Genomic DNA, 27800 nt, shown 5'->3' on the forward strand with positions numbered 1-27800 from the left:
AATAATTCTGTATTAGTAATTAGTTATTGGATTAGTTATATATTAATTATATTAATATATATTATGTTAATATATTTAAATTAGCAATGTGAGGCTATATAGTGTACTTCAATCTATAGATATTACCAAATAGTTACATTTTATCTAATTCATAATTTTCTATAATATTTTTGTCTGATATTCCGTTATTATAAAAATTATATTTAGTTTTTAATTAAAAAGTACTTTTGTTTTATCCTACTTTTACCCTACTTTTGTACCCTATATATTTAGTGAAATTAATTTTGTAGTATTAAAATAATTAACAAATATACTAAAAAATGAAAATAAATTTATATTTAAATTTATTAGTAATATTATAAAAAATCATTTTTAATTGTAAATTACTCTCGTTTATTTTGCTTGCCTAGAAAATAAGCTCTTGTTTTTTTTAAATTATCTAGTCTATAATTATTATTATTAATTTTATATTTTAATAATAATAATTTATTTGAATAATTATTATAATAATTGTAACAGTAGTTTAAGTAATTTAATATATATATATATATATATATATATATATATATATATTTCTTATATCAAAGAAATTAAAGTATTTTTTATATAAAACTCTGATTTATTTTCTTATTAACGAAAATTCATTCATCACTTATTGTAGTAAAAAAATCAACGAAATTTTGTAGTAATAAAGTAATAAATAGTAGTAATAAATTAGCAATAAATAGTAATAAATAAGTAATAATTATAAATTCATTTTTTACATCTTTGAACACTACTGACTGCCCTGTATAATACTTTATATTGAAAATCATGTAAATATGACTTTGCAATATTCATATTACAAAACATGTAATACCATATTAAAAAAAAAAAACTGCATTGATTTTGAGAAAAAATTATCATTTCATTTTTTAATTAATTTAAAAATAAATCTGAAATATTAGTTTTTCCAATATCTCTACATCTTAGTTAATAATTAGATCTTTAATTTTGCAATAAATTATAAAAATATTATAAAAGAAAGTTAAATTTCAATTTATTAAAATTATTTAAATTGATATTATATAATCTAAAAGTAAATTCGATTTTAATTGTGTTAAGTAATGCAATATTTTTACTATATAATCAATTCATACATTTTTATTTTACTCTGTTAAGAAAATTAAAGTAGACAAGAAAATACTAATGATAAAGTTTTTAGTATAAATTAACGATAAGTTAAATTAAAAAAATGAGATATTATGAAACTTCTATCAGAACGTTCTTAAATAACTTCGGCATATCTCTTGAAATTGACTTTTTTATTTTTCATTTTTAAAAACTTTAATTTATAAATTTATTTCAAATTATATTTATATTATAAATGTATTTGATGAACAAAAATTAATCTATTGTGTTAAGATGTTCATAATTCTTTATTCTATTTTGCTTTTACTTGTACCCTGTAATTTTCTCTCAAACACTTAATATCTTTTCTAGCTTTAAAAATATAAGCGGCATACACGCCCTTTTATTAACGATCTAATGATTTGCAAACATCATTCTTCAACTTTTGTCACTCATTACAAAGTTTCTACCGACTATATTATGTATGAACAAAGTAGACATCTTCAAAGTAAGTAAGCGGATGTAGACTGAAGCCTTGAAAGGGTAGTGAGTGAAAAGAGAGAAAATTGTTCAGAGAGACTGGAACTTTTAAAACAATCTTGCTGTGTACTTTCTTTGTTCCCTATACTAAATGATAAGTACTGTGATAATATTCTTATAATTTATGAGCATTATATAAATAGGATATAAATAGGATATTCTGTTTATTATGAAATGAAAAATAATGTCTATTTATTTTTCTAGTAAGGTATATATATAATCACTAATTTTAATAATATTAAAAAAAAGAATTTTAGAATGTACAAATTTGTACTATTTTATGAATTTGTAATTTATTCTTAATAATAAATAAGATATTTAAAATTTAGCATATTTTTATAGTATTTTTCACTTATTAATTTCTAAGTTTTATTTTGATTAATATATATGAAATTATTTATTATTGTATTATAGATATTAAGATAGATTCAAAAGCGTATATTATATATTTAATTATTTAGATAAATACTAAATTTAACAATAATTACTATTGAAAAGAAAATTTGAATAATATATCAACTAAGAAATATATCTAAAATATTTAACTATATGTAATACATACCAATTTGCTTTTTAAAATAATAGAATGTAATCCAAAATATTATGTTGAATTTTAATGTTGAAAAATTTTATGAAATTTTATGAAAAAGATTATATTGAAAAATGAAATTATAAAGTAATCAAAAATATAAACGAAAACGTTTCTATTAAACTACTACTATATTTTAATAGTAATTTAAAAGATTTTTCATTATAGAAATATTCTATTTAAATGCTATTAATATAGATAAAGAAGCAAATTACATAATAACATTAGAATTTTAAAAGCGAATTTTAATTTAATTTGCACTATAAATATTGCGTGCTCTCTACACAGTGTATTGCTATGTTCAGGTATATATTAATTAATATTATATATCAAATATTATTATTATAAATCACAAATTATCATTAGTTGATATTCAAATTTTTTATTTAATCTACATTATCGACAAATAATAAATTGGATACAAACTTCTTTACCTTGATTCTTAATATACATATGATATAATGTAACGTATTTCAATCATACATCAATTTCGATAATTTGAGGTTAGTTTAAATTTTTAAATAATTTTTAGAAAATCATTAAAATTTTTAAAAATAAATTATAAAATGGAAATTGATATTGCAAGTGATAATACATCATTAGATGATAAAACTGAAGATTATTGTGAAAATCCCACAAGAGATGCTCTTACAGAAGGAATTTTAACTTTATTAAAACCTACTGTTGATCAACTTGATGAGAGAATTCGTACTACTAGGTGATAATTCGATTCCAAATTACAGAAAAGGAATTTATATTTAATAATTACATTATTTTTAATAAAAGTTTTGACAAAGTATATTTTTATTACATATTAATATTTCATTAATTTAATTTGAACGTTTTCTTATCAAATTACTCAGTAATGTTTTATATTTTGTGTCCTAGGTATAAATTAACATTTTTTAATTCTGTTTTAGGATCAGTCAAATAGAGCTTCGTCAGCAAATTGATTCATTAACAGAAGAACTTTTAAAAATAAATGAATTTCTTAAATTTCCATTGGAACTAGATGTATATGTAACAAAATTAATAAATGCAAAGCAAAAAGTTGTAGTGATTAATAATATTCTTCAGAAAACTGAAGAACGCATAACTAAAATTTATCAAGCTGTTGAAAAAGAAAAAAATAAGCAAAAAGTATTACTGGACCATATTTAATGTACAATAATTAAAGTGCAAATCTAGAAACAAAAGATTTATTTTCAGCTACTATGAATAGTGAACAATCATCATAGTAAATTTTTATGAGACTCGATGACTATATAATTTGATATATTATTGTAAATATGGAAACTCCACTCGTTCATTTAACAGAAATTGAATTAGAAAGTGTATATGAACCATCTGAAGATTCATTTTTACTTATAGATGCTTTAGAGTTAGATTCCGGATATTTTGAATATAATAACCCTACATTGTGTTTAGAAATTGGTGTTGGATCTGGTATTGTCATTACTGCTCTAGCAATGGCATTGAAAAAATTTTGCTATTCATATTTCCTTGGTTTAGATATTAACCCTCATGCTTGTAAAGTTACTAAAAAAACAAGCGATACAAACAATGTAAACATCGAAATTATTCAAATGGATTTATTAAATAATATACAAAATAAAAACATTTTTGATATTATTATATTTAATCCACCATATGTTGTAACAGAAGCATTAGAAATTTTTGATAATAAATTGATTAATAAAACATGGGCTGGTGGTTATAAAGGTAGACAAGTAATGGATAAATTATTTCCAATGATTCCTCATCTTTTATCCGCAAAAGGTATTTTTTATTTGCTTGTAATAAAGGAAAACGAACCTACTAATATTCTACAACTTTTTGAAAAATTCAACATCATTGGTTCAATCATTATTGAACGAAAAATACAAGGAGAACATTTATTTGTGTTACGTTTTAAAAAAGTAATTCATTAATATTCAAAGTATTAAAATCAATATACATGTGAATTAAAATTATTAAAATGTATTTTTTGTATAGTATAATATATATACATATATTACAACAAAATTCATTTTTATTTATAATAATTATTTATGTTTTATATTGTTTTGTGTTTAAACAATTATTTTACATGCTGAAATTGTTATTTTTATATAATTTGTATTTATTCACATCCCATGTAATTTAAGTAATGATAAATATAAAAGTTATTAAAAAATATATAGAAAGAAAATATCAATTATAATGAAACAGGTAAAATTCAAAATTAAAACTACACTTAAACGTAGCCGTGCAAGTAAATATTTTTAATCTATCATTTTACCTACTTATTTAACAGTACTTTAAAAGATATTTATTTATAAGATTTTTTATTCTGTCTGGAACTAGAGAAATAATCTATCAAACTAAGCTGTTTACAAGCACATAGTTGCAGTATGAAGAATAATACTTATAGAAATTACTATAAGTATTTTCAATACGCTGCAGATTAATGGTTATAGGATTTTTTCTTATAGCACAAAATTTCTACCAGTAGCAGCTTATATTTAATAGATTTTCTGATACTAATGATATAATTAGAAAATTTAATTAAACTATTATAAACTTGCAAGCAAGTTCTTAAATACACTTATCTATGTACTTAAATTAAACCTCAAGAATCACGATATTCTTTATTCAAGCTTAAACATTAAGTAATAGGTAACTTAACATATAACTAACTGTTTGGGTTTGAAGTAATTTCCAAGACTGTTGACTATCGGCATCGCTAATCTCTTTAGCTCTCAAGTTTCTGTAAGCACTTGGGTACGAGAATTTTCGTGTATTTGTTATGTTTTGGTTTCAAATGGCCTCAATGTTTATATGATCTTCGAGCAGTAACGTCGTTTGGAACATTCCAAATTTCTTACGCCTTGTTTTTTTCTTAAAATTCTTGAAACTTCTAGAGTTTTCTTTCTGCGCCTCATGTGAGATTCCAATGCAGCAACAACGATGCTTTGTTACCAGATAAGTAAGCTGCCGCATGGATATATAAGGCAAGTGCGCGATGAGTCTCACTCTCTTGCAGTAAATCGACCACAGTGAACCATGGCACGGATCTCCGTCTGCCTCAGCAGGACCGCCACGGAACGGTCGGTATCTCTCAGCAGAGCCGCCACAGAACGAACAAGCCTTCAGTTTTCGTGCGCATATTCAACAGGCTTATAGGCTCATTGTGTATCAGTCATTGCCTTTTGCCCTGCACCAGCCGCTCAGCTATATCACACAATAAAGCCATCCAAGGAGTACGTTCAATCATCAAGTGCGCTACACTTACAAGCAGTCAAGGGTGCTGACTGCATTACGAGAAACTACACTGCTACAACAAGCATAGTCTTAAGGTATTCTTTACACTATATGTATTCCTATAGGTATTCCTTATAATATATGTGTTAATTATTGAATCAATGCATTCAATCTTCCACTTGCCCACGCATTCTTCCACACAACATCTAGTGGTTCTCCTAGTTAATTCTAAACATTGTCTATAAAATTATTATTTTTTAAATAATACAAAAAAGTGTTTATATGCAGTTGTACATATAATTTGAGTAAATATTACTAGTTTGTTCTTTTTGCCTATTATCCGCTATTAATATAAAGTAAAAATTCAAATACTTATTGAAAACAGCTAGTATATCCTTACTTGAATATTCGAATTGAATTCGTTTTATCAGCCTCTTCCGTACATGACTGGATAAAGATTTGAATACGGTATATATTCGGGATTCCGAGAACTTCCAAGTTTTCTAGTTCTCGGAATTATACGAGTCTAGCGATTCTCGGAATTCCTACAATGTTTATCTAGTTTCCAGGTGGTCTAGTTTACAGACATCTGGAAATGGTCAAACCATCATTAAACATCTAATGATCCGGCTTGAAGGACCAAATGTTCGACAGTGTGAGATTTTCTGGCTCGAACTGCCAAATTCGATAGCTAATTATGATTTGCCGTCCGCCCTTCTGTATGATTGGAAATGAATCAAGTAGAAGGGGTTTACATCAATACAGTGTGTCGTTCTTCATTTAATATGGCTTATTAATTTTATTCAGAATTATTAATTTATTCAGTTGTTTAAACTGATTCTGTATAGTTGTATAGTTTGTAGTGACTATAGTTATGCTATATTAATAATATCGTCATGCTAATGTTGTAAAGATTAACAATGATTTATGCCTTGGACTTGGTTTACTCACAGAGAAACAGTTGCCTTGACCTTTTCTGTGTTGAACCTCCACCATCCCGGATACTCCATGCTGCTGATTTCACTATTTCCGATGTTGCGTGTGGATGAATTAACCGTGGTTATAGTCTAGAACTTTCTTAATTTAAAGGAGATAGTGTCAACTCCTTTATATTGCAGCACAGGAGAATAGACACGTCTTCTTTCCTCGGTGACCTTACCTTGAGAGAGTATGACGAATAGCTAGCTGGGTAACTAGTATGACTGACTGGGTTCCTGGCCGAGTAACTTTAAGTGCCGTCTCGTGGTGTGCTTGCTTTAAATATCCATGCGGCAGCTCACTTAGCTGGCAACAATAGATAGGTGTTACTATGCGGAACATATTGCTGGATGTTTGAGTAATGCTTTAGAAGTTTCCAGAATTTCGGGAAACTAAAGCTTTAGAAGGTAGGAGAATTCCAACCGACATTGCAATGCGGAAACTGGATAAAAATTGTAGGATACTCGAAGGTAAAGCTTTGGAATATTCAAGAATTATCGGAGTCAAATGTTTACAAAATTAGGGACCTAGAAGGCTTATACATTTCCGAGAGCCTAAGTTCTTGGAAAATGCTCCAATTCCGAACAACTTTAATGAACTATTTTATTAAATTTCTATTAAATTTTATTTTATATCTTCATTTATTAAAGATCCGTTACACTTGTTTGGTTTATATCTTCTTTCTATTTAAATTATAAAAGACAAACGTAGCTCCTTTAAACTTAGAAATAATAGAGTTCAGAGAAAAAAGAAAAATGACTAAAAGACGAAGTAGATTAGAAAACAGATATATTCATATATATCATACATTTTAAATATTTATGTATCTGCAATTATTTAAAAATAGTGTACCGGGCGAGAAGGGCCAAGTAACTAAGATTAGATGTGAGCTCCCGATGTTGATAGGAGGATTGCAGGCTAGTGAACAAGATAGTACATGTATTCAATAAAGAGTAGTTTTGTTATTTAGTTTGTTTTATTTATGATTGCACTAGTTGAATTATAATTAATTTTATTTTTATAATTGATTTTTTGGTTTTCTTGATTTGTATGTTTATTGCCACTGAGCTATCACGTAAGTCGCATACACAGGAAGAAGTTGATGCCTTGCTGGTCCTCAATATGTAACACACGTGTAGATGAAATAATACACACAGAAGAGCGAGGTTGTAAACCTCTGCGCTTCTTTGTATATGAGCACGTGGCGATTGCTTGAATTGCTTGTATTTGTGTTTTACAGGTAGCTTTACGTATCTGCAGATTGGCGTATATAGCTTGATATAGTTATGTATTAATTTGGAATGGAATGTTACCTCGTGAGTCTGCACGTTGTATATAGCTATGTTTTGTCTTGTTCTTTGACTTGCCTCGTATGGCTCCTTGCAGTTTGATTGTGTATACTGTGCGGACTAATATTCGTAGTTCTCGATTTCCCTTTTTTTGTATTGCACTGCTGCGAGTGTATGATTTGATTATCTAGTACTTGTGTTGAATAGATTAATCTTGTGTAAGTAACTTGGACTTTTGCGTTTAATTGACTTGTTCTTTTTCTGTTAGATAAGATAAGATAAGTTATTGTGCCATGCCGGCGTTGCCTTTTTTAAAGCCTTCTCTCGACCACACGGTGGTCGGTGAGAATTCCCTCTCTTTTGGTGTCGCCAATCAGAGCTGTCTTGTCGATCATGGCGTCGCCAATCAGAGCTGTCTTGTCGATCATGGCGTCGCCAATCAGAGCTGTCTTGTCGATCATGGCGTCGCCAATCAGAGCTGTCTTGTCGATCATGGCGTCGCCAATCAGAGCTGTCTTGTCGATCATGGCGTCGTCTTTAGTTTGTGGTAATTCTAATCACGGCGCCTTTCGAGTGGGGGGGTCTCCCACCAGTGAGTCTTTCCAAGATGGAGGCTCCAATGAGAGCGGGACTTGCTCAACTCCCTTCCATGATGGGGGGTCTTGATGCCGCGCTTTTCCCTCTCCATCCTAGCATTGTTGCATGCATTTCTTATAATCATGCGCGTTGCGATCGGTCAGTGTTGTGAAGGTTAGGTGTAGCATTGTTTTTGAGTGTATCATCTGGCTTGTGTTTTTCAGGCTAATTTTATGATTTGTGTACGCCAGATGTTTTATGATTTGTCGTCGATAGATGCTTTATGGCGAGGCCGTGTCAAATGTCTCGTAGCATTAGTTTTATGACTTGTTTTGCTGGACACTTGGAGCCTTGTTCTCGACAGATGTGTTTATGAAGTTTATTTTCTTAAGATATTCGAAGTTTTGCTAAATTGTTTAGATTTAGTTAATCCGAGGCGCGTTTTGAATGTTATTACTCGCGTAGCCGAGAGTTGCCCTTTTCGGAACTCTTATCTCGATTTTTCCACATGTTTAATGAGCTGGGAGTTTTCTTACATTCTTGAACAGCAATAAATAAAAAATATAACAATAATAATAACAAAATTGAGAGACAATAAAAGAGCCTTCAATAAACTAAAAGTGTTCGTGATTGCGAAAACCTTTTCCTATGCCATAAAACATCTGGCAAAACAACATCATTAAATAGTCGTTAGACTTCTGAAAAATCCTGCCCATAAAACATCTGGCAGTAGTATCATTAAACATCTCGCAAAACAAGTCGTAATACTCGAGAAAACCCAACTCATTAGGCAGCTGGAAGGAATCGTTATACTCGAAAATCTAAAATCTACTGCTCCCCCCTCCCGTTCTCAAGTCTGTTATGCGACGGCCAGAGGCGCGTCGAGGGCAACAAAATGGAGAGCTCTTTTTGCCGTGAAGACCAAGAGAAGACTAACCTTCGTAATTGAAGACGAAGTCGCGAGAGGCGCTGCCCTCGTTCTATAAGTTGCAAGCTCTCTGATTGGATATAAAAAAACAAAAGGAATCCCAAGTGAACACCATGGTCAGTGAATGTATTTAAGAGAGACAATCACAAGATTTAAACACTCCCGGTAAAGTCCTTAGTCAAATAGGAAGTGGCAAGTCTCTCAACAAAGTTTAAAGACAAATTTTCGTTGAAGTCTTCAAAGAAAAGGAACTGAAAAATTCCCTCATCGGAGTCCGAAAACAAGTACCAGTTGAAGTCCTCATTGAAGAAGAAAGTGGAAAAGTTCCTTCACTGAGTCCAAGATTAGTCTTCGTTTGTAGTATCATCAACTTTAGGCGTCATAACCATTATCTAAGATTCAAGGTTATCCAGAAGCCAGACCATCGAACATACGTAAAGGATTGAGGCCATCTCACAGGTACACGCAAAATTATCTTAATTAATTCTACTGTCTGTATTCAAGGAGAAGCTCAGAAGTGCTCACGCGCACGAGCACACTTCTGCAAGCCAACGCGCCATTCAGTACTCACATCAGAAACAACACGCGGCTCTACGCGAAGAAGTGGTAAGCTTTTACAATTACTCACTTCCCAGGAAATAGCATCATTGTGCTACGCCAAGAGAAGCAAATATGACAATTCCTACCTATGGTTAAAGTACGCTTGCTAAAGCAAAGTGTGATCTGCTCAAACCAACGGTTCATCGATTGATAACAGTAATAAGAATCATTCTTGTATCTGGAAAATCACGGAATAAACAGCATAATAAACAGATGTATTAATATTGAATTTATTACACTATCCCTTCCACTTGCCCGCACATCTCTACCACATAACATCTCGTGGTCTCTGAGTAGTCTACATAAACAATTTTGGTCCTTCGAACCGGTCATGGTAAAACAAGCCGCATCATCGGATACATTTTGTACAAAAAGTGGTAGTTGAAATCGATACAACTTACACCATAATAAAATGACGGAACTTTAATGTTTTTATAATCACTTCAATAAAAACGGTAACGATGTGTTCGATTTTAAGGATTTATTTTATGGCTCGAAGTGCCAATTCAATAGTTCAGTGGATTAGTCTCACTTCATGATAACTTAAAAGGAAATAATAAATGAAAGGGCTGAAAAATATTATGTATTATGTATTTTTAATAAAAACGATGTTATTATTTGTTAAATATTATAATAATATTGCACTGTTGTTGAAAGAGAAGATTATTCTATTGTAATAATGAGGGTGTTTCCTTGTGTTCTTAATTATTGTAGATTCTATGAATATTACTGTGTATCTTGAAAGTTGTGGTTATGCTGATGTAAACATTAGCCTTTGTAGTCAATCATGCTCATGAGGTAGTATGAGAAGATAGTGTTTGAATCAAGTATGCTTGATAGATGGAATAACTATACTTAAGTTTTGATGGAAATTGGTGCGTAATCAATTATGTCTTTAGTTATAATGGGAACAGTAGAAAGGACTAGTCACACGCAAGAATCATAAATGACAAGCCTTCGAACTTTGAAGGACTTGATGAAAATATATTTATAGTCGATTATTCGATATATTGTTGTCTGGCCTTGACAATGTAATTGACGTATTGCGTCACTTGTGTCGACTGTTTGAGGGCCTGCACGGTGTCGAAGTATTCAAGAACACGTAAGTTTTCCCGATCGACTGTTGTGGGCATTTACAGTGTCGAAGTGTTAGTTCGAGAGCGCGTAAGTTTGCTCGTGTGTGGCTAGCTTATTTAAATCATATAAGAAATGTGTACCTTGGAAATTACCGACAAGGTGAGTTGTTTTACTGCGTGACTGATGTCCCCTTTGACTACTATTCCAACTGGCTTCACTGTAAATCACTACCAAATTTGCCGATTTCTTTTTAGTAATGCACACGTGTATTATTAAGTAGGCTGCCGAATATATGGCTACGTGTCGTCGTCACAGTATACACTAAAACACTGAGATGTACTTACAGTTAAGTGAGCGCGAAGTAGAATTACAATGAGCCTATAAGCCTTTTGAATACGCGCACGAAGCCGAAAGCTTGATCGTTCCATGGCGGCTTTGCTGAAAATACCGACCGTTCCATGACGATCCTGCTGAGAGCAGACCGAGACCCGTGTGCCATGGCTTCTAGTGGTAGATGGTTAGATCGGTTCACTGCGGTCGGTTCACTGCGGTCGGGTCACGGCAAGATGTTAGCTGCAAGCGCAATTCAGCAAGGGTGGTTCGGCCAGAGAGCGAGGCACGCCGCGTGCTTGCCTTATATATCCACGCGGCGGCTCACTTAGCTGGCAACAAAACATCGTCGTTTCTACACTGGAATCTTACACGAGGCGTAGAAAGAAAAATCTAGAACTTTCGAGAATTCGATGAAAGAAAAAGTTGGGCGTAATACCGATAGAAACTTCCGGGCGATGTTATTACCCAAAGATCATATAAACAGTACGGGCCACTTGAAACCAAAACATAAGAAGTAGACGAAAAATTCTCATCCAAGTGTTTACAGAAATCTGAGATCTAAAAGGCCAGCAATGCCGACAATCGATAGAACAAGAGTTACGAAAGAATACAATAGAAATTAGTAGCAAAAAGCTACTAATAACTCCAATAAATTATATTATTCTACTAAATATATAATGATCATTTTAGTATTATTTATACTGATTATATATAAATGTTTAATTTTTCACTAAGAAGAGAGTTTCTAAAAGAATGTTATTATGTAAAGCAGTAGATTTATAATAGAATTACCAAAATCAATAATCAAAAGATATACGAATTATGTATTGGATAAATATAACTTTTATAAAACGATGCAGATATTTCTCAAACTCTTATAAATATTAAGATATATTCTTATCAATAAATAATCAATCATTTTATACAATTAATGTATTAATTATTTGAAATTAAATAAGTACATTTTAAATTATTTATTCAATAAAATTTGTATGAAGCGGATCTTTGAAGTTTTTCCACCAATCCTCAATATCAATATTTAATCATTGTTCGAGATTGATGCAGTTCCATGAATTTTAGAAAAAGTAGATCATACGCGCTGTGCGGCGTACGGCACGTGCGCCTAGACCGACACGCGCGATTGGACCGGGACGCGCACTCGGGCGAATGTTTGCAAACAAAACTCGGCAAGTCCGAGCAAGTTTTACGACATGAAATCTAATATACTATAAGATCACACAAAGATATTACTCCTACTTTTCTCTCGTCGAACATTTTCGAAGGTTCTAGATTTTTCTTTCCACGCCTCATGTAAGAATTGGTGCAACAACGATGATGCTTTGTTGCCAACTAAGTGAGCCGTCGCGTGGCTGTATAAGGGACGCACGCGGCGCGCCTCGACCTCTCGCTGAAAATCTCTCTTGCTGAAAGCTTCTTGCTTGCTGACCGGCTTTCTTGCCGAACCACCCTCGACCAACTGCGCTTGCGGCTAACATTTTGCCGTGACTCGACCGCAGTGACTGACGATAGTGAACCGATTTAATCATCTACCAGTAGAAGCCATGGCACATGGGTCTCGATCTGCCCCTTGCAGGACCGCCATGGAACGGTCGGTATTTTCAGCAGAGCCGCCACGGAACGATCAAGCCTTCGGTTCATGTGCGTATTCAAAAGGCTCATTGTAATATCACTTCGCGCTCACTCAAGTGTAACTGCCGCTCAGTGTTTTAGTATACTGTGAATTCGACACGTGGCCATATATTCGACAGCATAGCTAAGAATACACGCATGCATTATTAAAAGGAAATCGGCAGATTAGATAGTCATTACAGTGAAGCCAATCGAATAGTACTCAAAGGGGACATCAATTACGCAGCAGTAATATACCTTGCCTGCAGTTTACAAGGTACAACTTTTTATATTAATAAATTAGTTAGTCACATCTCGCACAAAACAAGTCGGGCAAACATACGCTATTTCGAAGAACACTTCGAAACCATCCAGAACCTCTGGCAGAAATAGGGCACACTTACGCTCTCTCGAACTAACACTTCGACATCGTACAGGCCCGCTAGCAGAACCAGGGCACACTTATGCTCTCTCAAACTAACCCTCGACATCTTACAGGCCCGCTAGCAAAAATAGGTCACACTTACGCTCTCTTGAACTATCACTTCGACATCGTACAGCCCCTCAACAGCTGACACAAGAGTCGCTATGCCTTAAGCACATTGTCAAAGAAGGACAACAACAGATCGACTAATAGACTATAAATACAGAATATTAAATCCTTCAAGAGTTAGAAATCTTACCATTAATCACTCTTACCTGTGACTAGATCCTTTTACTGTCCCCATAAATAACTAAAGATACAATTGATTACTTAATAAATTCCATTAAACATCTTACACCATATCAAGTATAGTGATTGATAGATCAAGCATACTTGATTCAAACACCATCTTCTCATGCTACCTCACAAGCATGATTGTTTGACTACACTAGCTGATATTTACAAGATCAGAATTACCTCAACTTCAAGATACTTAGTCATATCCATGGAAGCTACAATAATCAAGAATACAAGAACACACCCTCATTACTTCAATAGAATTATCTCTCTCTACACAACAGTGTAATATTATTATAATCAATTACAAATAATAAACCTTGTTTTACTAAATACATAATATTTTTCAGCCTTTTCAATTATTATTTCCTTTGAAGTTATCCTGCCGAGAGACTAATCCAGAATAGATAAGACCACTGAACTATTGAATTGGTAGTTCGAGACATAAACTAAACCTTTAAAATCGAACAATCATTTTTAATTATTTTTTTATTTGTCATAAAATTACTTAATCGTATACTGCATGTAGTCAATTGTAGAAAAAAATATAAATAATTCAAGACTCAGTTATGAACTATAAATTAAAAATAAATTCTATAATGGACTATTAACAATAAACATGCAAGAACGTTTCAAAAAAGGTACCAGAATGGCCTATTAGTCGTCATTTTAGTAATGATAAAACTGTTTTACAAAAAATATTTCAAACTCTAATTATACCGATGAAATTGTATATTTAACAAAAAACCAAGTTTACTAGATAAATGCCATGTAAAATAAATAAAATCTATGCCTACCGATAAGCTGTGCTTGAAAAAAATACACATGCGAATATTATAATTATCTAATTAAATAAATACAGTATTTAGAAACAAAATATATTAATTCAGTAGAATCTTCGACAATAATTCTAAATAAATAGTTTTTAAATCTAACTTTACTACTTATAAATAAAATATTTTATAAATATTAATCATTTTGTTTTAGTAATTTATATAAATTTTGGAATAAATTAGGTATGATAGATTTTGAATTTAAGCATTTCAAAACATAACCGTTAATTTTAATGTTATTTTAAGAAATATAATAATTGATGTATAAGTAAATCTTATTATTTCAAAATTTTGTAGAGATATCAAGTATCGTATTTTCTTTCATACTTTTTTTATGCAACTGATAATCTGTATATTTTAACCAATTCTAATAATTTGAATATATAAAAGCCAAGTAATATAGAAAAGGAAGTGTCCTACCTGGCATGTGAAATATTTGTAATGTATAGGAAAAAATAAATAAAAACAGTGTTCGAAATTGCAAGAACCTTACAATCACTTTCACCTTTCAACAAAAGACGCTCGTACCCCAAGTGCACGAAGCAGTCGCAGACTCACCACGACGTGACACTACTCGAAGAGTGTTAAGAAATTTACGACCTCTTACTTCTCAGGGTAAAATCTACCACCAAGTACACTACGTCAAGAGGATCCAGAGATTTACAACATCCTACCTCAGCATGTATTGCATGCTAACGCCACGGAACTACAAAAGCTCAACTATTGTCAACAAGTATCATTACTGTAGTTGGAAATTAAACGGAATAAACAGCATAAAAACAGATGTGTTAAATATTAAATTAATGCGCTATCCCTTCCACTTGCCCACGCATTTTCTCCCACATAACACCTAGTAGTCTTTAGTCTAATTCTAAATAAATAGATAAAGTGAAAATGAAGAATTTCTGATAAGAGATTGTTCGGAAATTAATGTTTTATTTTATGACTCTAACTGCCATTTCAATAGTTCAGTGGATTAATCTCTCGCCATAGCGATTAGGAAGAAAGAATCACAAGTGGAAGGACTGAAAAGTATAATGTAATATATTTGAGTTCAATTATTGTTTATTCTGGTTATGAATTATAATAATATTGCAGCGTTGTTGCTTGCTTCTATTGAGATAGAGAATTATTCTATTGATTGTCGGAGATTTCAATTGAACTAATAATAACAATCAATGTACGAGGTGTAGAATTACAATGAGCACTAAACTGAATTGATAGCAGTAGAAACCGTGAACCAGATGTGTAGTGACTGAATGGACGTTAAACGTACAGTGGATCGGCGCGTGGCGCGCTGATCTTAAATATTCGCGGCATAGTTTGCAACGCCGAAAATAGCGCCATAGCCTGTTGCTATGCCGAAAACCGTTAAGATGTTGCTATGCGGAAATATTGTCGTATATTAGACTCTATGGTGTGGGAAGAATTCCTGGAATCGCTCCCAATTTTAAATTTGAATAAAAAAGCTCCCTCAATTCCGAACAGAGATAGATAAATAAAAATTTCAATAAACGAGTATTTAAATTTATTTTCAACTACATCTAACAATAAGTTAATGTAACAAATTGATTATTACGATTGGCTAATAAGCATATTTTACGCTATTAGTTACTGTTTAAATCATTGTTTTATTTAATTATTTATTCATGACTGTAATAGTACCTATAAAATTTAGTTATCCTTGTTTTATATTATCATTTGTAGATTTAATGGATACTTATGAAATGGATATAGCTTAACCAAGAGTTTTGAAGTAGTTTATCTATATTAAACATTTTAATAACTATAAAAAATGTTTCTGAAAAAATAAATAAAAGAAAATCACTATTTTACAATTGTTTTGTAATACTATCGTAATTTTAAATACTTAAAGAAATTGAAACTATAGTCGTATATCATAATATTCCAGAGCTTCGTTTTCTGACGTCACGAAGATTTTCGGGATAGCAACAAGCATCAGCGGTGTTGCCGGCGTCGCAAGCTGCTACGCGAATATTTAAGAGCAGCGTGCCATGCACCTAGGCTCACTGTAATTCTATCCATCGTTCATTTATTTGTCATTGTGCACAGCATTTTTCAATTAATTTAGCATCAATTATAACTTGCGACTACGAAACTTAGCCGCATGCTTGGCAATCAGCTTACTATATGTGCATCATTCTACCATAATCTGCAATAACAGGTTAGTAAGTCAACAGTGAACCTATCAGAATTGTAATCAATAAGGTGCGTCAGCCTAGCGGTCATTCAGCATGCCCTGTCGGTAGTTCATAAGGTACATCCATTTCATTATTTGTACAAGTTAGTCACCCACGCACGAACCACGTTTCACATGGAGCCTACCAAAAGTGAAGCAACGCTTTCTCAGTGCTTTCTTGCCGGAGAACGTTCATTCACTTCACTACATCCAAGATAGCTGGCGCGATACGTTCTCTCAGTGCCTCTCTGCCGAAGAACGTTCGTCACTTCTCCAGTCCGTTTCAATTACAATTGTCAAAGGCAGACTGCAGTTTATTAAATAGTCGACTATAACTACATAGTACCAAGTCCTTCCGTACTTGAAGGCTTATCATTATTGTTCTTGCATATGACCAGCTCTCTAATACTCCCATACTCTTTTTGGAATTTGGTCGATTTACGTGACAACTACCACAGAGACATTACATATTCCTCCTTTTGAGTATGGTTAATTCTCCCTACTAACTACTTGTCTTCCCATGCTCATCAGATAAGCATGGTCGACTATTCATGCTGATCTTTACAACATCGGCATAGACCCAATATTCAACATCCATACTAATCAATATAACATCAACGACATCGCCAGCACTACGAAGAAGCAACCTCACCACAGCTATAGAATAATTCCCTCTCTCTCACTTGAAGTAATTATAAAACTGCAATATTGTAATAATTTATAAACTAGAATAAACAATGTCTTAATTCAAAAATATACTTTATACATATTTCAGCCCCTCCACTTGTGTTTTTTCCTACAAATCGCTACATCGAGAGACTAATCCACTGAACTATTGAATTGGCATTTCGAACCACAACACAAACCCTCAATTTCGAACAGATATATATATATATATATATTATCGTATGTCTGCGTGAGTGTGTGAGCACGCGCGTTCGCTTGCAGTTGCACATGTATAAATATTTATTTAATGGAAAATAAAAAATACTTCAGATTTTGTAATAAGATTTAGTATAGAAGTAAATAAAAAAGTTTGCATATACCTTATTTAAAGATATATGTGAAGTTTATATGTAACGAGCGTACTTGCGTTATATGATTTTAGGAAAATTTTCTATTGAGTAATCATCTGACATATGTAGAAGACGGCTTGCAGATTATTTGATTAATTTTTATAGGAATTTTTTCAAATATAGTAAAAGTCGTTACGTAGTAACTTTACAGTATTACTAAATAAAATTAAATGAACGATTAACATAGATATCAAAAGACAAAACGTAATAATAATAAATAAAAAAAATTTGTGTAAAATATAAAAATAGCAAACAAAGTATGTAAGTGAATAATTTATTTTAAAGCAGGAAGGAAAAGAAAATAATTATATACTAAATAGTAATTATAAATATTCTCGATAAATTGACACTCCATTTTTATTGTGGAGTAAATTTATGCGTTTACTTCTCTTAATAAATTATACAATAATTGATATTTTTCTAAATGCTCTTATGTGTAGAAATATTAAAAATTTACTAGTTTATCATAATAAACTACAAACATAAATGGTTCCCTTATTACTTCAAGAATACAATAAAACAATACAAACATCTAATTTTGCTTATTTGACTTTCAATGAATAGATAACGATGCTTCTACTTTTATAATTGCTTTTATATCTTATGTTATTTTGTTATAAATCATATTAAATTTTAAATATAAATTTAAAATGGAAGACTTCTTTTCATTTGAAATAAAAATTCCATGTCATTCGTATTTGTAACTTTATATCCTTGATTCTTAATTAGTTTACAAATCAATAAATACTACGGTGAGTAAAATAAATATAATTATTTGAAAATATATTATATCTAAGACCGTTGTGTATATTCATAAGTAAGAAAAATTCAGTAAAATAATGTCTGGGATCAGACTGAAAACCTCCCGTTGATGGTGGGTGGTGTTGCGAGCAAGTGGAGGAGGCAAATGCAATTATTCAATTCTACACACAGTGTATCTTGTCTTTCCTTTAATATACAACAATAATATAATAATTAGTTAATGGTCATAAAAGCGTATGAATGAAGAGTGTGAGTGAATTATTTTATGAAGTTTTTTCAATTATTTTACGTGCTGGTGAGAGTGTGTATACTCTCGGTAGTGTGAGTTCCTTTCACGAGAAGTGTTGCTGTTGAAGCCGGCGCGTACTAAAGGAACGAGTGAGATGATGCTGCCTTAGTCGCCAGTGTGAGCGTGAGCGCCGCCGCTGTTGGTCTGGTTTTAAGGAACGTACGTGTTGCTGTTACTGCTTACTTAGGCGTGAGGTCCGCCGGTATTGATGTGGTGTAAGGAACGTGCGTGTTACCGTTGCTGCTTACGTCGGCGTGAGGTCCGCCGGTATTTGTATCTAGGTTACGATACGTTGATATATGTTGTAGTTGTTGTTTCGTTAGTTTCACTCTTAATGTATGTTTGCACTGGCGCTTCTTGAATATAGGTTTACGTTTAAGTTTAACGGATTTAATGGTGTGGCGTCACTATTAGGTTTTTTAACTGCTTAATGCTTACGTACGTGAATAGCTACAGTGAATGATGCCTGTAAGGGTAATGCTTAATAGTAAGCCGATCGTAGAGAATGCGTAATTAGTAATAGCAGAAGGAAGATGCACGTCAAGTGCTGCTCTTAAATCTTCTCGTAAGAGCTTGCGACGCCGGTAGCGCACCGGTGTCTGTTGCTATGCCGATCATTATCGTGACATTAGTAGGATGTAGCCTTGGAAGGTTCATCAGCATTGCTATTCGGAATTATAATCGTATATTCGAGTTTTCAGCGTAGGAAATTTCCCGAATTCGCTGACTTTGTTAATAAACGTAAATGTCTGGAAGCATATACCTCTCCGACTTTTGTATTCCGCTTTTAACTACTTCAATCCTGAACAAGTATGTATAATAACATATAATCCTATTAATGAATTCCAAATCCAATAAATTCGTTTTAATTTCATTCGATTACAATTATTATTTTTAAAAATTATAAATAAATAATTAATCAATTTTGAATATCTATTAGATTAAAATTATAACTTAAAAAATGTTTATGCTTAATAAATATTAAAGTCACAGACAACTTGAATGTCCAAAGTATTAAAATTAAATGAAATTGTTCTTGTTCAGTGGATTCTTGGGAAGGACTTAAGTGGAAGGGCTTTAGATTTATACAGTGTGCGCTTCTTCGTTAAATATGGTTTATTATAGTTTATTTACAATTAGATTATTGATGTGTTGGATTTATGTGATGGAAAGATATATACTATGCTCAATCACGACCAATGATTTATTAATTATTCACGATGAATAGTTTACCTACACGTGATCCTCTTTGATGATGATGTTGTTATTGACCTTGAAAGGATCAGCAACTGATTATGTATACTCCTTCTTAGAGTATGCTTTGAGCTATGTTAATAATAGCCTTGGCTAATTATGTAAGTATTAGCAATGATTCTGCTCAGACTTATTTCATTCACAGTGATAGCCTGGACCTGACCCTGTGATGAATGGCTCATTATCGAATGTTCCTTGTTGATAGTGACGCTTTGTTGTTGCTGATCTTGTAAGGATCGCCAATGAATTGTGCACACTCCTTGTGGTAAGGAATATGGCTTGTTATGTTGTTTGTAGTCTGGCTTTTCTTGATATGAACGAGATAGTGTCAATACCATTATTTTTGCAGCACAAGAGAATTGACGCGTCTTCCTTCTTTGATGGCCTTAGATAGAGCTTATTCACTATAGTGTTCCCGGTAAGTATGTAAGCCTGTTTATTCTTTGGTGTTCCCACTAAGAGAGCGCCTTTCAAGGCGGCCCTATTAAGACAGAGCGCTTGCTCGGCGCGTGCCTCCCTTACATATCCACGCGACAGCCTAGTTAATTACTTTGTAATTCTCTCATACTATGTTCTTTTTTATTTGTCTCTTTATCTATATCAAATAAATGTAATTTCAATATTATTAAAACTTGATAAAACTCAAATTTTTATTTCTCCTGTATATTCATTAATAACACGTTTAAAAGTTTATAAAAAGAAAGGGATAATACGACAATTTCAATGACACTCTGAGTATAATAAAATATAAAAATAAAGATTTATATTTTTTTCTATTCATTTTTTATTCTATATTATTCATATTAAAAATCAACTTGATATGTACACGGATATTGAAAATTTTATATTATTTAAAATGGTATTGTTCTTTCTATTTTCTTTTTTGCATAATTTCTTATTTACATTTCAATGTGATGTAAATATTATAAACGTATAATGTATAAAAAAAATTTCTTATTTAAAATATATATTTTGTATTTAATCTATATGTTAAAAAATATTTACTGTTTTAGATCAATAATTTAGTACCATAACAACAATTATAATTTATTTTTAAAATCTTGAGTATACAATTATATTTTATTACCTTTATTAAATTTTATACAATTTTTTTAATTTATTGAAAAAATATTTATTTATTGAGTATATAAAAATGTTATAGTTTATTTATAGTGAAATCATCACATTAAAGATGATTCGAAAATTATTTAAATTTAATTAATTGAAGACCAATTATTTATTTTTATAATTATAGATTTTTTGTAAATTATCATTGAAAAGTTGAAGTTTTTTATGTTTTTAAAATAATATAATTTAATACTGATAGTTACAAGATAATTTTAATTATAAGTTTAAAAATGAGTAACATTGTATATTCCTTAGTAAAATAAATTATCTTTTTAATAATAAAAAAACTTTTCATTATAAATCAGAGTTTTTTTAATTCTTTAAATGTCATATCAGAAAAACGGATTATTTTAAAATTCATTAAGTGAATGAATAGCTATTTTTATTATTATTTTGTGTCACTCTCCCATCTACATATTTTATTTTGAGATCAAAATAAGATAAGCGACTTGTAATTAGAAATAGTTTAAACTAAAATTCATATACGTATGTATATATATATATATATATAAACAATGGATGTACCTCACAGATCAAATTAATATAAAATAAAATTAATAAAATCAAATTAATATTAAATTAATTGCAAAATTAATTATTAATGAACGTTTGCAAAGACGGATACAAGTATCAAACATCTAATGATTTTTAGATTTATTTGTTAACACTTGCATTCTTTGGTAATAAAAGATATCTCGTGCAAAAAAAGCTGCAATCTTTATTTACATGACTTTTATCTTTTAATTATTAATTAATTATTATTAATTATTAATGACTTTTGTATTTCCTTACGAATAATTAACTTATACTTATATAAATTTTATATATGAATCTAGAAAAATGAATGAATGAATAATATTAAAGAAATTTTTTAGAAATATGAAAATATATTTATGAAATTTTAGTACTAATAATACATAATATTATTCAAATATTTTTAATTGAACTTAATAAAAATATTCCTATGATTTAATCTAGTATGTATTACATTTAAATTAACAATATATGTTAACGACCTTTGTTATACATTGTTATCTTCATAGATTAAATTTTGCTGTTATTTAATGCAAATTTATTGCAAAATTAAGATTATAAGTTTCTAGTTCCATAGGTTGTAATGTGATTTGTTGTAACCCATTCTTCAAATATTTATGCACTTTTGTGCCCGTCAACGAAGTTTTTGTAACATTAGATATACTTAATTTGTAAAAAGTTGTATTGGGTAATAGTTTATCATATAATGGGCAGTGTTTGATTAAAATATCAGTTCCAACATTACAACTGTACCCTTGTCTATGAAGTATCATAAGAGCATTATTTATAGGATAATGTGGCATTTTTGGATCATGATTTGTTCTGAGAGTAAGTAAATGCATGTCGCATGGTAAACTTTTACTTAATAATCTCGTTTCTGGTGTTAATTTAATCTCTGCATCTATACCATCGACTACGAATATGTTTACCGGATAATTTAAAGCATTACTCATTTGATTGGCAAACAGCGAGGGCTTAGAATAGCGATCTATCTCTCCTATTACATCTTCCAATAAAAGCCAGTGTTTAATTATTGTTTTTCTATTATCGAGTAGACCTTCACCCATACCTCTTGAATCGTCATATAGAGTTCTACGATCTAACATAACTTCTAACCATCCAGGTTGATAACTTGCCGCGCCTTGTGCATGATTAACTAAAAGTGTAAGTCTATGCGTTGAGTCTTCGATATATGCCATTGAAGTGATTGGAAAATAATTACCCTCAATGCCTATTCTTTCAATCTTCGTGCGTTTAACCATTTGATGACCATTTAAATCAGTATAAAATTCTGGCGGATCACCATTGATAATATCTGTTTGCACACGCATAAACATTTCTGTTTCTCGATTTTTCGGTGGTGTTTCAAAATCTACAATACTTTGTAAATATATCGCTTCAGATAGTGTATCTTCTTTATGGTATATAGATACGTGATGAGATAATAATTTTCCATACTCTACAGTAAGACGAGAACTTAGTGTACCAGATACTATATAAATTTTTTGATGCGGCATATAAGCTTCCAAGATATCTTTATCAGAGTCACGAAGATTTGGATCAGGCATAAAAAGATAGGCTCCACTGTGGAACTGCGCTGAAGTATAGGCGGCAAATTGAATATTACATTGCATAATTCTTCCACTAGGTTTTTTAGTAACACGTTTAAGAAAACCAGTTTGTCCATCAAATAATAGTTTCATTCGCTGATTTTCTAATTGTATATCACCTATCTGCATTGGTTTAATAGGAAAAATATTATCTTTACCACATTTATTACAATAGACTGTAGAAATTACTTCAGCTGAAACTTTATCAGTATGCTGTAAGTGATATATCGTTAGTGTCAATGGTTTCAGATCAGCTATAAAAAGTAGAATATAAACATCATGTGAAATACTTGTAGCATTCATTATAGGTGCTATTTGATAAGGAATAGGAATTTTATGCGAATCTAAAACTCGAATCCGATAAGTCAAAATTTTTAGTTTAATGACTTCTTGGCGCGATTGAGCAACAGAATTAAAAAGAACTATTCTTTTAATTTCATGAGTGTTAACGTTAATTGGAATTTTTTTGGGTAGTTTTTCATAACTGTCACGATCGGATTCGGATAAAACATATACTTGACCCATAGAAGAATTTGTCATAAGTTCAGTTGCAATGAGTGATTGAATAGTAAAACTTTGAAGGCTAATCATGTCTGAAATTGATTCGAACAATTTTAAAGCATAATCTTTCATAACAAATGATTTTGAAGTACCAGTAATCGCATCGTGATGTTGAAAAAGGCCAAGATTTCGACGTGCTTTTACTAATTTTTCAAAATATGTTTCATAGATTTTAATGTCTTTTGCAGATTGCTTAGCAACATTCAATGCTATAGTGTAGAGAAGTTCAGCTGATCGAAGATTAGCCTCTAATTCACGATCTAAAATTTTCATGTATGGTCGGGTTGTAAAATACCCACTCCAATAAGCAGGTCTTCCCTCACTAAATATATCAGAGTAAACAAAAAAGTCGCCTTTCAATGACGGGAAATGGGATGTTCTCTTTAGTATTTCATTAAAATAATCTTTTGGAGTACCAAATATTATCTCGGTATTATAATCATCTTTATGACTGTTTATATAGTCAATTAGAATTTTATAGTTCGAGTATTGTTGGTCCCATTCAATTAGATGATCGTATCTGCAAAAAATTCATTAAATTATCATAATAAAGATGAAATCAAAAAATATAAATTTTAATAAATTAATTTTTCTTATAGTAAAATAAACATCTTTTGATTGTCTTTTAACAATAATAGTAATTGAAAGACATAAAATTTATGATTAATTTCAATTATCTTTAAAGTCAATTATAAATTTTTAAAAAAGTAAAAAATTACTTATATTACTTCTTTATATTACTAAATAAGTAAATGTTTCACCTAAAATCATCTCCTAAAGGTATTAATACAACGTTGTGTGGAAATAATGATCCAGTTTTTAAATATTGCTCAAGTAATTGCTCTGCCATGGCTTTCACATTGTTCGATGTGATATCTACAGCTTTAGCAGAATATTCTGTATACTCATTTCGAATCTTTCGAAAATCATAATTAAGACATACATGTGGATGTGGTCCGCATGAGTGTTTAATATTGTAAATATCGAAAGGTTGGTTGTGAGTGAGTATATCGGAATTACCACTTTGATCCCATGGTTGTACCCATACAAAATCGCCATATTGCTTTTTAGCAAACCATTGTTTCCAAGTATAATGAATTCGTTGTATAACGGTACCAGAAACGCCAGATGCCTTGAGAAGATATGGCACTGTTCCACCGTGACCAAAGGGGTCAACTGCCCAACCATATTTTGGTGTTACATCCAAATTTGTTTTTAACCACTGATGACCTAAAAAATTTTATGATTACACTCTCATGTTGGAATATATGCTTATATTCTATTATTATGATATTAATACAATTGTAATTTTTAATATTTAAATTATATTAAGTTAAAACTATTTTTATAAAGAAAAATAATTTGTCTTGTAAATTTATAAATATATATAATTACATTATATATAATTATATAATACTCAAAATTTGTTGAATTTATTATTTGAGTACAATTTATTATATTGAGTACAATATATTATAATACAATCTTACATTTTATCATACACTGTAAAATAATATAAAAAGGAAATTCAACATTAATTTAAAGCTAAATCTGAAAAACTTAGTTTGTGTAAAACTTGTAATTCATTATGGTGATATAGTCTGATAATTTTTCATTTCATAATCTATTACCTTCGATACACAATGTACAATAGTTCAGTGATAATGTAAATTACAACGTATATTTGTACAAATTTAATGTAATTCATGTAATTATAATTCTGTATTCTTAACTCGTATAAGTTATTTAAAAGAAAAAATGTGCAGGTTTATAAAGTTTGTATCGGAAACTTTTTATACTATCAATTAAAAGAACTGTTATCTTAAATATAATAATCATTATAGCAATTTTATAAGTCTTATTTTAGTTAATGTTATTTAATTGTAAATTTTTATTCAAATAAATAATTTTTACAATTTTCATCTGATTAATGGGTTTATGTCGTTGATTGTTTTATTGCTAAGTGTAATTCAATGTGAATATTAAACTAAAGGCGCACCACCTACACATTCATCACATAATTAGGTAAGACAAATAAAATTACCGAAAAGTCAATTGTAAGGAAAACCATATATTGAAAGTGCAAGAGCGCCAGCCTCGCACTGCTCTGATAAGTATTTTGAATCGCGAAGGTCCTACGAACGGCCAGAAGTGAAGTATACGTCACGGCTATAAGAAGAGATATTAGAACAAGGAGATCCCACGAACGGCCACAAGTAATATATGTCACGGGTATTATACGAAAAGGTACTAGAGATTTACGACCTCTTACTTTTAGTGTAACGATTTACTAACAAGCACACTAGATCAAACATCAGAGGATGTACAACCTCCTACCCCTGCATGTAGTGCATGCTAACGCCACGTGACAATTACCACCAATCTACGAGATCTCACAGACTCTCAACACCATCTTAGAATCATATTCATTGTGTAGTCTGTGAAGAGAAAACCCAAGATACGCTGTGTGATAATATTGTATAAATGTATCTTCCTCTTCCACTTGCCAGCAAATCTCCCACCGAACATCACTGCGAGGTTTTTTAGTCTGATCCCACACATTTTGGTCCTTGGAGCCCGATAAGTGCAAGTCAGAGCATTCCTTCAATACTACTACAACAGGAAAGAAGCTCCACTACATTCATCATATATTGCAATCATACGCAATCAAGTCACCACTCAAGAAATCTCTTTAATACTGTAAGTACCTAACTGTTGCCTTCTCTCTCTATTATCACAAGATATCAACCCAAAAAAAAGAAAGTTTAAGAGTCATCAACCACAAACAAGAACGTATGACTCACAGCACTACCAAGGAAAAATTATCAAATAAGATATAATACAAATGCATAAAATGCATGACAACCATCTATCAGCCCCCAGTCCTCTTTAACCTTATATTAGGATTAACTAGATTAAGTGAGTATTTGCAACATCACATAGACTTTATACACGTGTTATTCACCTACAAGGTGGATGCTGGTACAAGACATTAGTAACCTTTATATAGATGTATTTAAATGAGAATCACCACCTAATCTTAAACTGTCTATAAGAAGTTTGATTGTCGGATTGTAGTGTAATGGACAAATATCAATGGATAAACAAAATTGGAAATATATTGACCACGAGCGCTGCTAATCAAACTATCAGATCAAATCATCACAGATGTTTGAGAATGAGAGACTCCTTTTAGTAAGGCAATAAAATAGTCTGGCAAGTAATATCAAGAAAATTGTATTTAAGACTTCAAAACTTTCCTGCTCATAATTATTTTGCACTAGTGTCATAAAACATCTGGAAAACTCTAGCGAAACGTGCTCATACTCCCAGTGCAGTAGGACTTAATGGGTTTATTACCGGGAGAACCCCAAAAGTAGATTCAGAACTAATATCAGATATGCGTAAAGCATTGAGTACAAATATTTACTGCAACCCAAAACCCATACGTGCGACAACATGCAATGACCATACGTGCGCACCTTTAAGACAATGCTTGCATTGTTCTTGGCTATGCCACAACTGGTCGATCGCATTGGAAAATTGACCACGCCCAAGCGGACCCTTCTTCTAGCCAAGTCCCAGAGAGGAATGAGGCAACCAAGGAGAGGTGACCAATGGAAAAGGCTCGCCACCTTCCGACACTTTCCCGATTAGTAAATTCGGAACTGAGTCCGGAAGGAAGTGGAAACGAAGGCGTGCATAATCTATTGTGCGGCCCAAGATCAACCTCTGATTGGTTAATTAATAAAGGAAGAAGGGATCCCAAGTGGAGCGGGATCAGTGAACCATTTAAGAAGGGACTACGTAATGTTCCTTCACTTACTCTTTCCAAATACTTCTTACAGTATAAGAATAAGTCACGACTTACTCCTTCCAAATACTTCTCACAGTTGAAGGACAAGTCACGACCTACTCTCACGGAGGAGGACCGGAGAGA

General features: G+C 31.3%; 3 protein-coding genes across 4 annotated transcripts in view; 2 read left to right on the forward strand and 1 right to left on the reverse strand.

Moving 5' to 3' along the window:
- The first annotated feature begins 2805 nt into the window (after positions 1-2805).
- Positions 2806-3499, forward strand: Snapin (SNAP associated protein). Its single transcript, XM_011497679.1, has 2 exons — positions 2806-2957; positions 3160-3499. Exons 1-2 carry the CDS (start codon positions 2806-2808, stop codon positions 3398-3400), a joined length of 393 nt encoding a protein of 130 aa, XP_011495981.1. The 3' UTR covers positions 3401-3499.
- An 18-nt stretch (positions 3500-3517) lies between these two features.
- On the forward strand, positions 3518-4170 carry HemK2 (HemK methyltransferase 2). The gene has a single exon (XM_011497680.1). It carries the CDS (start codon positions 3529-3531, stop codon positions 4168-4170), a length of 642 nt encoding a protein of 213 aa, XP_011495982.1. The 5' UTR covers positions 3518-3528.
- Positions 4171-22144: 17974 nt separating this feature from the next.
- alpha-Man-IIb (alpha-Mannosidase class II b) overlaps positions 22145-27800 on the reverse strand; it is a 31991-nt gene continuing 26335 nt past the window's right edge. For both annotated transcript variants that reach the window (XM_011497681.1, XM_011497682.1), the window contains 2 exons: positions 24622-25090; positions 22145-24380 (listed from right to left, as the gene is read on the reverse strand). In XM_011497681.1, the coding sequence (XP_011495983.1) occupies positions 22217-24380; positions 24622-25090 (2633 nt within the window). In that variant the 3' untranslated portion in view covers positions 22145-22216. The remainder of the gene's footprint in view (positions 24381-24621; positions 25091-27800) is intronic.

The sequence above is a fragment of the Ceratosolen solmsi genome, unplaced genomic scaffold, assembly GCF_000503995.2.
Source record: "Ceratosolen solmsi marchali unplaced genomic scaffold, CerSol_1.0 scaffold47, whole genome shotgun sequence".
Taxonomy (NCBI): Eukaryota; Metazoa; Arthropoda; class Insecta; order Hymenoptera; family Agaonidae; genus Ceratosolen; species Ceratosolen solmsi.